The sequence below is a fragment of the Osmerus eperlanus genome, chromosome 22 (assembly GCF_963692335.1).
Source record: "Osmerus eperlanus chromosome 22, fOsmEpe2.1, whole genome shotgun sequence".
Taxonomy (NCBI): domain Eukaryota; kingdom Metazoa; phylum Chordata; class Actinopteri; order Osmeriformes; family Osmeridae; genus Osmerus; species Osmerus eperlanus.
The window spans coordinates 5,607,358-5,623,638 of record NC_085039.1 but is presented as its reverse complement, the minus strand read 5'-3'; the positions used below and the strand labels follow the sequence as shown (position 1 = coordinate 5,623,638).

General features: G+C 40.4%; 1 protein-coding gene across 4 annotated transcripts in view; it reads right to left on the bottom strand.

The window, feature by feature from the left end:
* Nucleotides 1–148: 148 nt before the first annotated feature.
* ttbk1a (tau tubulin kinase 1a) overlaps nucleotides 149–16,281 on the bottom strand; it is a 33,571-nt gene continuing 17,438 nt past the window's right edge. For all 4 annotated transcript variants that reach the window (XM_062448789.1, XM_062448788.1, XM_062448790.1 and 1 more), the window contains 6 exons: nucleotides 15,956–16,166; nucleotides 15,434–15,597; nucleotides 14,940–15,286; nucleotides 14,112–14,293; nucleotides 3,303–4,813; nucleotides 149–3,143 (listed from right to left, as the gene is read on the bottom strand). In XM_062448789.1, the coding sequence (XP_062304773.1) occupies nucleotides 2,723–3,143; nucleotides 3,303–4,813; nucleotides 14,112–14,293; nucleotides 14,940–15,286; nucleotides 15,434–15,597; nucleotides 15,956–16,166 (2,836 nt within the window). In that variant the 3' untranslated portion in view covers nucleotides 149–2,722. The remainder of the gene's footprint in view (nucleotides 3,144–3,302; nucleotides 4,814–14,111; nucleotides 14,294–14,939; nucleotides 15,287–15,433; nucleotides 15,598–15,955; nucleotides 16,167–16,281) is intronic.

The following is a 16,281-nucleotide window of genomic DNA, read 5'->3' as shown; positions in this document are numbered from 1 at the left end:
AAGGAGAGCAAATGCATTTTGTTTGGAGAGATTGCTTCTGGGAACTTACTTGCAGAAAAGGGAATGGTGTAAGTTGGTTTGAACCATGCATTTGGTTCATGGTCTTCCTCTTCAGCATATTGATCACCTTTAGAGTACAACTGTAAACATATTTTAATAGAATATATGATTCTTGTATTTACAGGAGATTTATTTGTGTTATGCCTCGTGATTTTGATGCTAGCCAAGTTCACTTTCACCATGCCACATATGCAAAACATAAGGGTCAGGTCCAGGACTTGAAACATAAGGGTCAGGTCCAACGAAAATTCATAAAACAAATCAGAACATAGCTACTGACACAAGTTTGACTTGTACATTCTATATTTAAAATTGTACTCTGTGCTGTAATATTATCTAATAATGCAGTCCTAAATGAGTGGAAATGCACTTTGGATAATTATTACTTAAATTTATTGGAAACATATTTAGTTGAATCAAATTTATATTTTATATGGATTGAGAAGAAACATAAAAATGTGTAAGCATAATGTATGCAAACAAAAAAGAGAGATCACATTTCCAATGCTGGGGACCACGGCAGACTTTCCCTCTAGTACAAACACGCATGTTGTTTTAACATTTTTGCCTCCCAATGTTTTCAATTTAATTTGACCTTTTCTCTTAACAGGCTAAGTTGACAGAGCTGGAAAAATACTACTTTAGGACTGCTCAAACAAAACTCTTTAATTGAACAAAAATATAAAGGAAGTTTGCTTTCCAGACAGACTTTTCTTATTTTGAGTTTGAGCATTTCATCTTCACACACTGTGATAATAAAGATTTTTACAAATAGCGTTTCAGAATGGACCTAGTTTCAACCATGAAGTCCTGCAGTCCAAGTTTAGGCTCTATATGTTTTACTAGTATGCATTTTGTATGTATTTTTCAGTAAATATTTGTTGTCATGTAAACATAAGAGTAGGTTTAGGGGCAGAAAGTAGGGAAAGGTCCCTACCATTGTAAAAGACTATTGAATCCCCACCAATAATTAACGTCAGAGCAGGGGCAGTATTAGCATTAGGGCAACAACACAACAATTTAAACCAAACCTATGCCCTAGTAAGTAAATTGTGTTCTTTTTAGAATTGCTATTACTGTTACGATACTTTAAAATCGTTTTACAACATTTTTCATGAAATGTAAATGCTGTAGCAGAATGTTGTATTTGTAATGACATTATGACAATGTTGTTTTTCCAATGGTATGAACTATAATATTGACGTTCCATTTATTATTTTACTTTTAACAGCTCTTTCTAGATAAACCTCAACACAGCCTTAGAGGAGGACATTAAAGTTGTGGCTATAGAACAAAAAGACAAGGTCCATTGATACACAGGATCTCTGCTCAAATGCTTGTGATCTTGCAGGAGACTAAAACGTTTTTTATGGGGATGGGCTTTTGTTTCAGAAACTATATTTTTGCTGAATTACGGATGTCTTATTACATGTTGTATAATGTAACCTAGATATTGTTTGAGTGTCCTGAAACCATGTGCCCTAATATTAGAAGAACTTAAAGTCACCCAGCACTCTATTATTGTGCATGAAAACAATTAGGGAGTAAACACAATATATATCTTTCCACATGACCAAGACTTCACTTTATAGCTCAGTGCCCTGTAACTTCAGGTTTTATCTACCCAATACAAACATTCAACTCAACATGGGCTCCAGTGATCATCAATCATTGCATTGTCAGAACATCAAAGGCAGGTATCTCTCTCGTTTTCACATTACCTTGTTTTTTTCCCATGCCAAAAAAAAAGACAGGCTTAGTGCCATCCATTTGAAACCAAATGTTAAAGAATTCTGTCTGCTTCGCAAGAGAAAAATAAAGATGTATTTTGGAGAAAGTATCATTATATACAAAGCATAAATATAATTGAACATCCAGAAAATAGTATTATACAAAGCATGCCCATTGACACACAATAACAAGGAGGCTAGCAGTAATATTTGCTTTCACACCCTCCCCTTTGTCCAAAATCATGAATTTAGTAAATTATTCTACCATGTCAAAATCTGAAGCAGCTGAAGCTTTCATTCAGACTACACAGTTGGGAATTCTTTTGGCCAGTCAGTTTGATCTGAATTGGAGAAAGATGTCACTACTGGAAGATACTGGAAACTTTAGATGCAATTCAATGAAATGTTTCAATTAATCAAAGGTGATTTGTATACCATGCGAAGCAAACCAAGGAGATATTGGACTGTAGATGAGGTGAAACTGTTAGTTTCATAAGTGCTTGATACTCTGTGATGAAAATCATTGTGAGTTTGCTTGTTAAATGTTTTTAATTTACATATCTACCTTACTATTGCATAATATGCAGAAACCAAAGAACTTTCAATGGAGATTTTCAATTCCTCAAACAAAATTTCATGAATAGGATTCCCCCACAGCATAGCCCACACATAGCACCATGGTAGCGTGGCTCATCAAGTTATTTTAGTTATTTCCTGGAAGCTCGTGGAGATAATTTTGTATGATGTCGTCCTTTCACATACTATTTTAGTACAGACAAATTATTTGGATCAAAGGAGGTCATTGTGAGATCAAAAAGACTTAAAGCATCAGTTTAGCTTTGGGGTCAGCTTGGGTCCTTTTGAGGCATCAAGTTTTTCTGAAGACCATATAGATGTATACACAACTATTGTCTAGGTTTAGTCTCTGTGTATTATCTAACGGAACTAAATTTGTCCCCTGTGCTTTGTTTCCCCTTTGCTGGCCCTGTGGACTTAGGCCTGACCCTGGCAGGCATGGCAGTGGATGACTGCGTTGTGGGGTCCTGTGAAGCGCTACGTTGGAGGGAACTTGTAGTTCTTGGTCGTGGAGGGGGAGCGGTTGTGGGTCGGACTGAGAGGGGCTGCCTTATTGGGCGGACGCGTTGGGGGGAGGGGCTGTCTGTCCTGCAGTGAGAGGTACTGAGGCTACGACGGGCATCAAAAACACAGCGCAGGGGCATGCGGGGGCTACCGCATGGCTGGGGAGGACCGGAGGAGGGTCGGGGGCAAGACGAAGAGGCAGACCCGATCGGCATTGTTTTGGATCTCTTCTGGGTGTGAAGGGTGCTCAGTCCTACTCTTTGAGATTGAAGTCTGAAGAAAAGAAAGAAGTCACATGTGAACGCTTTTTTTTTTTACAAAACAACTGGATGTTTTAACTTGCATTAGAAACCAATGAATTATAGCTATATTTCCTGTTTCACATAATTTTCATATACCCCTATATTATAGATGAATAGCAAAATGACATACCCGTTGCAAATGAAGGTGGCTGCTCGAGAAATACCACGTCCTGGCAGGGTGAGAGGGGAGGGGGCTGCGGCCGCCACTAATCGCCCTGAGGGTCTTTTAATGGGTGTGACAGGCCTGGGGATCCTGCTCCGCCACTCCAAAGGCCCCTCCTCCCCCGTCGGCTTGAGACGAGAAGTCCTCCTCGCCAGGGACTCATCCGAGGCATGCGTGTCCTCTTCTGAGCCGGTGGTAGAGAGAGTCTCCGATGCCCTCCGCCGCTCGTCATCCCCAGACGACAGGGAAGACGAGGTCCCCGAAATCAGCCTCCTCCTCATCCAACGCCCCTGCTGCTTCTCCACCACGAGTCTTGCCAAGTCCAGCTGCCGCACCCTTCTCTGGAGTCGTGCCCGGGCCGAGAGGGAGGACGAGTGCTCTGAGCCGGTGTCTTCCTCCGAGACCAACACAGGGATCCGGCTCCTGATCCTGGGTTTGGGAGGGGTTGGTGCTTCTGGTTCTGGACTATTCTCCTGTTGATCTGTAATGTCTTTCTTTTCAAGCAGCTTCTTTTGAGAATCATTGCTGCATAAAGCTTCATGTGCCAGAATAGGCAATGTGGCTTCTGGGACAGGCTCCAGAGATTTGGCAAAGACAAACGTTGAACAGTTTTCAGGTTCGGGCTGCGAGTCATTTTCCAGGTGCCCATCAATTGCAGACTGGACTTGGAGGTCAAGTGAATGCTCAGAAGATGCGTTGCCCTGTTTTACAAGATGTATCTGTTTATTGGTGCCTCCATCTGCTGAAGCTTTTTGGACAATGGCCAAGAGGTCTCGATCACTTTCCTTGGGAGTCTGGCTGCTGGAAGACATGACATTCAGGTGGGATGTCTCAGCGATATGGATGAAAGTCCGTTCAACTTTAGTGAACGGAGGAGACGCCGGAGCGATGGGGGTGGTGGCTCTCAAATCCGATCTCAATGCAACCGACAAACCCCCAAGTTCAGATGGTTCTGCCTGAATCGCCTCACCCATTGCGGGCCTCTCTTTTTGGGGGGTGATGGTACACGGGGTACCAAAATCAGCTTCGAGGTTGGGGTACCCAGTAGATGGGGACTTGCGGTTGTCCCCGGGTGAGAACAGGACCAGGGTCTTGGAGGCGTCCTCCATGTCAGGGTCTGCATCGGCAGCTGAGACAGGCTCCCTCGGGCCCTTCAGGTCCTCGGCCATGAGAGTGGATGGAGCTCCATCCTGGCTGCGCTCAGTGCTCTTCTGACTGGCCTCGCTGTTGGACTCGCTCTTGGTCACGTCATCATCCCTCGGCCCCTGAGGCTCCGGTACTTCATTCTCCGGCAGCAGAGCCGAAAACGTCCGGCGCTGAGGCAGGGTGCCGGTGAGCATGACTGTAAGGAAATCTGCCCTCTTTACTTGGAGCTGAGGGAGGATGTGGAAGAGCTCCTTTTCATCAGTCTGACCCTTGGTTCTGTAGTCTGGAGATGGCAAAGATGGGCCATTTTGCTCCGTAGGTGACATTATCACCTACAAAAGAAAACAAGTGGTGTTACTTTCCCTCATACAGAAAAATAGGATCAAAGCTGACGGTAAAAAATAATAGATATTATTTACGGAAAATTTAATCAAGTTATTTTCATAGTTCAGCTCCTAAAATACATCTTAACATGTGTTTTTGTAATGTGGTATTGTAACATAGCACTTTGTCCAGAGCTGAGGTTCAGGTTCAGATTCAGAAAGTCGAAGTACCATCATATGTTTGTTAAGCCCATGCACTAAGCCAACTAATGACACCAATGTGCTGTATACACTGTCACAGATCTACATGACTGAAATCAGCCGGCTCAGAGCATTGACGAAACAAACACAAGGAAGCACTTCTACAGTGACGTCTACTACAACATTGGCGGTAACATAAACATTTTTATAATGTTGTTTAGAATAAGAGTCACACGTTTTATTTATAGGTTCTCTGTGTAGACTATACATAGTATGTAAAAGCTCTCCCAACCCTAACTGCAATGGTACCAGGGTGACACAGCAAGAAAGTCTTTAGAGACGGAAAACACCAATGCCTTCATCAATGCCTGTACCTAGAAAGAAATAAGGGACAAGACAGTTTCCCCAAATCATTTAATGTTGTTTTGGTTGTACACAAGCTCTTCAAGATTGTCTAGATTACATACATTAATAGAAAAGGCACAAAAATGCATTGCAGAGTTTTTCCTTTGACAGCACGCAGCCCAATATCTTGTGAATTTTCAAGTGTTTCCCTTCAGATTTGAAATAAAGCACATTATATACACGCTAAACCCAACAAGCTGGTTAACATGCTATTACCATTCAAAAACTGAATAATTTGTGAGATTTCTGTATATGTACAGTACATGGAATTTGTTGATTTACAAAAACTTTAAAATACATGCTTTACCTGTAAATATTACAAGCAGACTGTACATTTATATTGTGATACAAAATTGCTTACATGGTACATATCTTTATCTATGTCTAAAAGACACTCACGGATCACACTTGACAAATACTGCAAACTGTTTATCTCCGCACCACTATAAATCACACGTTCTACGTCATACCCAGGAGCATTTCTTTGTGATTATCTCAAATATTTGCAAGGAATGAAAAACAATGGCTAGCTATGTATTAGTGCATCACATATAAGTACTTGTCTGTGGGACTAGACAGGAAAAGACTGGTGCAGTTGAAGGAGAAAATCAATGTACTGTATGAAGACTCAAAAGACTGATTCAGCCAAAAGTAGTCACAACAGATCACCAGTGTTATCACTTAGATTCACTGAGACTGTACATCAACTGTATTATTCACTATTACCCTGTTCCTCCATAGACATGGACATTGGCATTAATACACTTTTCACAAATGATGGCAGGTAAACAGTATGCAGTACAACACAACACAGAATACATTACATTTATACAAGTCTAACATTGACCTATGCTAGAAAGATCAATTAATTCATTGACAAAGAGCCCTGTTTTGAAAACAGTCTTGTTAAAATTTCGTAGGACAACATGCTCATGTTTTATGTGCACTTGTCACTCATACCTTAAGAACTACTAGTAGGTGAATGTTTGGGGGCTTAGCCATATATTTGTACATTTTAAAAATAATAGCAAATGTATATAACATTTTGATAAATATGTCAGAGACTCTTTCTTATAGGAATTTCTCCATCGTAGATATGTGTGTTATATTTATGTGTCATATTTCCTTTACAGACACAGATTTTACCATATTAACAATGTCACAAGACATTTCTTTCAACAAAATATGTTGTACTGCAAATGTGAGACGTGCTAATGTACAGTTGTAAACGTTAGTAATTTCTGTCAAATTAGCTTACACTACTGAACAATAGAAACAATATCATCCACAATGAATACATTGTAAGTAATATTGTGTAGTGTTGACCTAACAACACAACTCTGCTTTATCTCGAATTTTGTCTATGATCCGTGAGTATCTCTTTACCAGTGATATACAAAAGTAAAATAAATTACTATACATTTACAGTTGTTTTTTTTTTCAGTGTAAGTCATGCAAATATTGTTAGCTGTAAGAAAAGAATCCACTGTTTTTTAACTATATGGTTTACTTTCAAGATATATATTTTTTCAATTCAAGAAATTTTTGAGAAGGAGTACAGTCTCTTCCTTTGACATCCTTCTATTGAGATAGGTACAGTATGGCAATTAACTGTTTTAGTCAGAACATGAAAAGGACGTAGGCATATCTTTTGGAAATTGCATGAATGAAACATTTGCAGGCGTGCAACACAAAAGAGTTAGCAGCTAGTTCACTTTCAGTGTTGAGGAGTGTTATCAATATGGTGCCTAAAAACAAAATTAAGAGAATGATCAAGCAGCAGCAAGTTATATTAACGGTCAAACGGTTATTTGCTTTCTTTATAACAGACTGATAAGATTTGAAAGTAATAGCGCGCTTACTGTAAGTAATGTAAACCCTAAAAATGCTAGCTTGACAAAAGCATAAGAGGTACATATTTTGTTAGCGTAGCCCTTAAACGCCTTTAAAAAAAAGCAATCATAGATGTGACAATGTCATCAATAACATTAAATAAGATGGCTGTATGTGATGAGGCCTTTTCAGAGGACTAATATGACAATGGTTTTAGTAGAACAGGGAAGACAATATACCTTATTAGCCAACATCCATAAAGTAAGTTTGTAACAAACAGACGTCTCACAAACATTGGTGAAAAAGCATCAACTTACAGTGCAGAGTCAAGCTTTCGATCTCACGGTCAAGTCATTCTCAACTGAGGTGCAATTCTATATAATTCAGACCTTACATTACCCAATGGCTACATTGACAATACATGCCAGTACATTACAACTGCTGCCCATTGAAGTGTCAAATACCTCATCGCTTAAAAAGGTGTGATACAATGAACAGGAATTGAGTATTGCTTCTTCCTAGTATCTGGTGGCCATAATACAGAACTTCTAGCCCAAACCTCCTTAACATTTATTGCGTTACTTCATATTATCCAGTCCCATAAAGTGCAACAGTGAGGTGCAAAATTCAAGGGGAAACAAAGTGCCACTAAGCGGCATTCAGTAATGTTCATGACTAATTGCACACTGACACAGTAAAGCATACAACAGTCAATCTAGACATACCTCACTTTACTACCAGGCTAAAATGGACACGCCTAAAACGCAATGGTCCACTAGTATTTTCACCAGGAATGACTGTAACGGACACTTTGAGCAGATAGGGAGTTTCCACAGTCCGGTTCTAGTCACAGTTGGTTTAGCTACATGGCCAACAGATTGGCTCGAGATGAGTGTAATTTCATGAAAATTGTTCAATGACCCCCGCATGATCTAAATCTTTAGTTTTGCAAAATGAAGCAATCTAGTTAGACAAACCTGTACAAGATGTCTTTCCCCCAGTGCACACCTCACACTGCCAGTTCTTTACCTGAATCTTTTAGTTTCTGAAATTGAACCAATGGCTTGAATACAGAGCCGGTCCTTCCTACAGGCGACATAGGTAGCCGCCTAGGGCGGCATTAAGAGGGGGGCGGCATTTTCCCAAGTGCATCCATTAATTAACCCTCCCGCACAACCACTGCTTGAATATATTTAGTCATTTAGCAGACACTCTTATCCAGAGCGATATATGTCATGATATATATGTCATGATAGGATTTGAAACAGGGATTTAAGAAACAGGCACACACTTTAACGTGTATCAATCCATACATCATGATGCTCTATAAAGAGTGTTACCTAAATCTCACTCCAGTATTATGCACAAAACCAGTTACGCAACTTACTCTGAGAGAGCACACTGAAGTAAAATTGACATAAAGAGTCTTCAATGGACAGTTAACCAGGAAATGAATGCAGTGAGATCCCCCTAAAGAAATGTAGGTGATCTAGGCTGGCACACTAGAATCTATGTAAGAATCAATTTTGAGACTTGTGTAAGTATTGCAAGCAAAACTTCATCAATGACTTGAGTTAACGGCTTGACCGAATTCAAATACCAGAACACATTTTCTGTCATCACCTTCACTAAAGCTTGTGGCCATTTGCAACAACTGTGTTTGGGTATCAAGCCACTTTTAAAGATAAATATTTTCTCAATTAAACCTTAATAAAACAGACATGGATACTGTGACTTCAAATCTGAAAGATTAGAACACTACTAAAGGTGTTACTGTATGACAAGTCACTAGATTCTATGATGCAAACCCTTTAGTAATTATTAGTCTCAACGGTGTTACAGGTTTATTAAGACTTCCTTTGGGACATGGAAACTTATTTTATAATATTGCATCGCTTGTTATTTTAAGTCTTATGATCGAATACTCAAATGACAGTATCATTTTGTTGGTATACTTATCGCTGGAATGACCTGCATTCAACGACATAGCCTCAAGTATTTTGCATGATATTAAATGAATAAAGCTGAACAGTCATAGAACAGTCCCACTGCTATGGCCTTATATCTACACAGCTTATAAATAAATAAAAAAACTGAAATTTCACTTCAACCAGTTTAACCTCAAATCAGTTCCATTTCCCTGGCATGTGCAACTTTGAACTAGCAAGGAGCAGGTTTTTTAAGAGTTTATTGCATGAAACATTTGTTGATAATTCTCTTCTTACTGTATTCTCTCCTTTGAAAAATAGTAATATTACAGTGAGTTGGAGAAAACAGTGTGTGTGTGTCTGTGACAATCTGGATGTGTGTGTGCGTCACACTTGCGTTCTCATCAGCCTGCCGAAGGATTGCTTATTGGGTAGTGGGTAATTCCACTTATGTGTGTGTGTACTGTGTATGGTTCATGTAAACTGTATTTGTGTGTGCCTGTGGGTAGGTCCCTGCGTGCCTGGTTGCCTTAGCTTGCATTCTTGTTCATTAGCTTAGCCAGCATTTGCTGGATCTGCGTGCGAGAAGCGTTCAACACTGAATGTCTGGTCCGTGGGCTCCCCGGGCTCTGCAGGGGAGCATGGCGCCGGCGGCCGCTCATGTTGGCATGAGCGGGGCTGCTCTCGGCTGAGCGGCTGCGCTGGATGAAGGAGCCCCCGGCGTGGGGATACTGCTCCGTCTCCAGGGTTGAGGATGAGAAGACGTAGGAGGCCAGCCTTCTCAGCTGATTGGGCCTCGGGTGCGGCCTGTCTTCATCCAGCTGCGGAAAAACCAATCAGAGAACAGGATGGCGGTGTGTTAGCATGGACGGCAGAGAGGGGCAACATCTAACAAACATCTTAACTGCTACACTCCAAAACTCTAAAATGGCTTTTCTACTAGTTTTCCTCCCCTGTCTGACTGATGATCTGAAAGGATCAGATAGGCAAGATCATCTTGTGCTCTCACTCATCAACAGCCTTTCAGGTCAGTGGCTTTAGGGAAAGGAAACAAGGAAGCCAATATTAAGTGTTGGAATACATCTGTTAAAAAACGCTCCTTCCCTGTGTGCATATTATGTGACTTATCTGCAGTTGCCTGCAGAGAAAACAATTGAAACAGGGATAGGGAGAATAACTTTAGTTGTAGCTAGGTTGCTTACAAAAGGACGCTTTACATCACGCTATTCCCAATGCAGATTCATGTCCCTGTAGGTTGCTAGGTTTGAGCAACTGCGACTAGGAAAGTCCTTATTTGATAATCAATGTACACTGCAAACATTTCCCAAGGATGCACTTAACAAAAACACACAAGCCACCTGCACAAGCACTGCACATGTATTACTAGTCTGGAAACACACTGAACCTGGAGAATCGAATGTGTTTTTTTAAGATGTTAGTAGGAAAATCACCATTGGAAATGTAAAGAGGGAACACAAAATAGAGATGATTTCATCAAGCACACGAAACACAAACACACGACGAAGGAAAAGGGGTAGATATGGCTCAACAAAAAGGAGTTCGGAAACAAAAACTCAATTGAGAGAAAAAAACAGAGGTAAAGGACTATCCTAAACTGTGCTTACCCCAAAACACCACTTTACTTCTTCTCTTGCTGTTCCCATGGCACCCTCGCCTTTTTCTTTTTCTCCTCGGGTATGTGCAACTTGAAATACTGTACTTTTAAGCGATAGGTTGGGCAAAGGCAGCAGTTATATCAAGGGAAAGATCGCAGAGCAAAAAAACGACCGTTTCTTTTGTAGGACTGCAAGGCTTGGTACTTTCGCAGTAGCCAATACAAAGGCACCAAAGGAAGTGAGGAATCATTTCCGATGTGTGAAAATGTTATAAAAACAAGTCATGACATGTGAGACTAGCTATATGTTCCCTAACTGAAGTTGACAAAAGCTTTGTTCCTCCCAATCTTCATACATTAATATGAAAGATAAGGCATGTTGTAAGTATGGTTTCAAGTACTCCTAAATATGCAGGTATCAATTATTCATATATATCATTAAAGATTGATTGTATATCTTTTTTGTCATGTCAATCATTGACAAGTTAAATCCACTATACAACAAAAAGTATTGAAGTGTAAAACAATGTACGGAAATTAAAGATATATACTGTATATACATAAGTAAAAGCTGGGAATATCAATTTGTCTGCTTGACCTGCATACAAAGGAGAACCTCAGACTTGATTTTGTCAAACTGATGCAGTGGACTGATTATGCATCTTTGATAGTGTGCTTTAAGTCCCAAAGATAAGAAACTAGATCAATGAAAAGAAATGTCCCAGAGTTGCCCCTGTCATTTTAAATTAATCAACTAAACACAATTGTATTTCTTTAACTTCATTTGAAACCACTTAAAAGTCATAATAATCATAATTTCCCCTTGTTGATGACATGTATGACTCCTCTATTCATCTGTTAAGTGATAACGTCAATTATTTTTGGAGTTGGAGACCTGGCTTAAACAAGCCTGTGAAATGCAGCTGTATGAAAAAGATAGTATAAATGTAGTAGTGAAGACCAGAGAAGATTTGTGCCACCCTCTAGTGTTAGGCCAGATACAATGCATTCTATAGCTGAGCACAACAGACAAAAAGAAAGAAATGTACATTTATAGGTGTACCGTTTTGATATAACAACACAGTCACAAGAAATGGATGACAAAAATTTCTGATCTGAACACCATGGTAAGCTTTGATAAGAACACTTGTGTGCAAATCAAGTTAAACTTAAAACTGGTCTTCAAATATGCAAACACACAAAACTAGTAGTACCAAACTAGTATGTACTATATGGGGCTCAAACCACTAGTAAACCAGTCAAATCATAATATGCAATTTTTGTGGTATATATACGTGGAGCAACATTTTCAGCTTTAATCATACATTTATAATAAATGTATTTAATGACATTACAATGGACTCCCTAAGTTATTCAGGATACAGCAAACTTGAAATGGTCTGGTTCTAGAGCTGATATATTACATCTCATCATTCATCTACATAGTTCTGGTGCTGGGCAACAGTGTGCAGTTTGGTCAGTGGAAGGTACTACTTACTATATAACATTACTATAAGGGAGCACCTTGATAAATGAGTGACTGTTTAATTATTTGTTGTTATGATGCTTTGAAATATCTTATAAAATATTAGCAGTGATCTATGGTGAAGGATAATTTGATGTCCTTGAAACTCAGTAGAGGTGGATATTAATGATGAAAATAAATGTGCCGTGTGTTGTAAAAAAGTAAATTTTCACTGACCTACAACTGTGCTAAATATCAGATCAAGGTGATTGGAATCACTTGGTTCAGTAGGCGGAACAGTAGACATGATACAATGATACTTTTACTTTCTGAATCTGATCTTCTCCACCACTGTCACCTATAGTACTGCATGCAAAAATAACTGTAGTACCAACATCTACCCCTAAAAACTACATTGCCAGCTTTTTTGGCAAGCTCTTTCCAGTTTACTATTTTAGTAAGCCAGTTAATTTGTGTACTTTAAAAGTGTTACAGTTCAAGTGAGTTAGGTCTAATACAATGGTACAACTAACATGTAGTTGATTGCCTTGTGAATTTTTTATTTCTGATGCCTAAAGAAGAAATATATATGGTAAATTCTTGACCCAATTTTTTTTTTACTTTGTTTAGTGTACACAAATCATAAGTTACAACATAAACTATGTAACAAAAAAAACATTTCAGTTAGATAAGAACTGTAATTTTATGGTATTATGCTTTAGCTGTATTCAGTATTGGATAAATGGAACAAGGAATTGGAAGGGGGCTCTCCAGGGGCTGGAGGATCTTAAAATGTAACTTGTTTTGGCGATGCAAACTTCAGTTGGAATTTTGCCACATTCCCCTTTTTCTTGGAGCTCTGGTCCACATTTGTGAAAAAACTCAGTGTAATACCTTGTGTTTCTATCGCAGTCCAATGGACCACTGTAAAACAGTGGCTGTATTGCATTGTAGTTTAAAATACTTACAAACACTTTAGATGTGTTACCAACAATGGTATGGTAACCAATAAAATGTAAAACATAGACGTCTTGAAACAAGTTAATGGAAGTAAACTGTGTTATTAATCATAAAAAAGTGCAATAATGTTGTAATATGCTGTTAGTTTCCCACTCATACTTTAGATTTACAAAAACAATGGTTAAAACTAAAGTCATGGGGAAAACAAACTGATGGAAAATAACAATTTTGGTTAACCAACATGTAAAACCTGATAACACATTTCTTGAACCACCTTTTGTAAAATTGCTTTTCAAATGATTGTCATTTATAAGGAATAACCAAGTTACTAGCAGTCAGATTTCATTTTCTTAATGTTAAATTAAATAAGTTTCAATATGTGTACTATATGGGGTTCTAAGTAAATATATCTGTGACTAACTTAGTTACTTGTATATTATTTTTACAGCCAGATCTGTGTTACCTTCAGGTGTCAACACAAAACCTGGAAACTTTAAATGCTAACTGTCAAGTTCATGCCTTAAAGCTATATTACCACAATCAAACAGCAAGGCTGCTTATGGAATCTGCTATGTCAACGACAACCACTTCATGAGAATGGGCTCATGGAAAATTTCATCAGAAAAGGCAGCAGGCATCATGGTTAGCTTAGTTATTCACTTTCACAGGGGCTACTTGCCTTTTTGCAATTTGAGTACTACATGTTAATGGACACTTAACCAGAGCTGACACAGTACAGTTCTCCTTTTAACCATATGGGTTGGCAAATACTTAGGCCCATCCATACAATGAAAAGAGTTGTGGAGCTGTGCTGCAGCAACCTACTCGAAAGCCAAGCCCATGAACATGCAAGGGTAGAGTATGCTCTCTCCTTTCTGATTGGATGACCCGGTCTCTTACCGGTCTTTGGGGTCCAATGGGCTCGGACTCTCTTCTCCGGGGGCGGCCTGATGGGAGTGAGTGACACGGCGACTGGGCGGGGCTGCCACTGCTCCTCCGGGAGGCTTCCTCCTCAGTCAGGGTCAGCATGCCTCGACTGCTGTCCCTGGTATGGGTCTTGGGCCGTACCACTAGCTCAGCACCTAAACAACACAAATCTTTAGGAATCTAGGATTTGTTGTTGACAATGAAATCATATCCCAACATATAGTATTAACATCTCTTGAGTGACTATTTTTCATTTTTGTAAAAATGTATTGTAAAAAAAAAGGTGAAGCCTTCATCCACATGAAAAAATGTACCAGTTCAACAACACACAGCAAGCCTTCAAAGATTATCTTTCTTCAAAGGGTATTTGCAAGGGGGGGTAGGTTGTGGTCCAAGAAGGTTTACCAGACGACAGCTCAGCATGTATTGACTTTCACAGTCTTTCCTTTGTATTATCTGCACCTAATCAAATATTAACTGGCTATGATAGTGTGATAGAATGAACAAAAATCTCCTAGCAATCACATCCCTACTTTTCCAAAATGTTGTGATACCTTTACATGACACAGAAAATGTTTTGCACAATTTATATATATTTTTTGTAAATAAATACTAATTACTATTGTAGATAAGAGTTTTAAGGTGATTTAATCAGCAACAAAACATGCTGCAATGCGTCTGATGTCACTCACAACAACTGAATTAAAATAAACTGTGAAGTGTATTCAACTACCAACAGAATGTAATAACAATGACTACAATTACGTTTCCAGGAAAAAAAACTATGATCTTCTTCCACACCTGCGGCCCGGAGCTTCCTCCTTTCCTCCTGCTCCTCCAGCGGCCTGAGCTCCTCGGGCTCCTCGTCGGTGGTGCCCGATGTCGTGGGCTGGAAGTCCCTCAGCTCGGTCTCCTTGTCAATAATCACCCACTCCTTGCTGTCAAAGTCCTCCTCCTCAGCCAACGGCACGGAGCGGATGAAGGCGTTGCTGTGTGCCTCCTGGTCCACCGAGGCCACCGAGCCCTCGTGGCGCCCGCTGGCCTGCCGGTCGCCACACCGGACGCCGTCCACCGACAGCATCTGGGCTGGTTGGGAGGAGTAGACGTGGCGAGAGGGCGAGCCCAGGATGTCCATGCGAGACCTGACACTAACCACACACACATTTTACACACGTTATCAAGATCAACTACAAAATTGGTCATTGAAGATGTTGGGCTGGGACAACAGCCAGACATAAATGTATTCTTAGGTTTATTTGACGTCACCACATAAATATTATCTGGAGGTCTCTTACCTTTGGCAGTAGCCATCGACTCTGCCCTCGGCCGCAGACAGGCGGTCTGACTCAGGGCTGTTGACACGCCGGTACCTCAAGGAGCGCACCTGGCCACTGGGCGAATCTGGGCCCCCCGTTCGGCCAGGAGACACAGGGCAAGCCCCTCGACCTGGGTCTTCCTCCTGGACTCCCAGGAGACCCAATGGCAGAGGACACAACAAGTAAAAGGAAATGTATAACTAAGTTACCATTCCGTTTCGGTGCTATCTTGTGGTCAATACTTGGTTTTCCAGATGCTATTGCTATTCGGGTTGTTATTGTTGACTAATGCGAGTCTGAGCCTTTCGACTTCCAATCTCTCTACCCATTTATTCACTGCATACCATCTATCTTTACTCATAACTTTCTTTCAACCTGCCCATCTACATCACATCCAAATATCCCTGCCTGGGGATTAAGTGTTATCCTATCTTCACCTATCAATTACTCACTCTCACATACTCTTTCCCTCAAACTGGGTAGCATGCATCTCGGCCACACCTTGCTGAGACTGATCCTGAGTTTGTTGCGGTTGAAGTCAGTGTCCTCCCAGTTCTCGCCCTCGTTGGGTACCAGGCTGGCTGTCTCGGCCCCCTGCTTGCCAGGCAAGGCCGGAGGGGCGTTCTCCTGGTCGCTGAGGTGCTCGTCCTGGAGGACGTCGTCCGTGTTCTCCCTCTGAAGATCGCCGGGGACCAGCGTGACGTTGATGGCTCTGAACGGTGGGAAAGAGTAAAGGTGGTGTTGGTGAGCGCAGTTAGTGTATGGAAATGAATGTGAAATTGATGTGCAAAAATCTCACAATTAAATGTCCTGCACTATTCTATTAG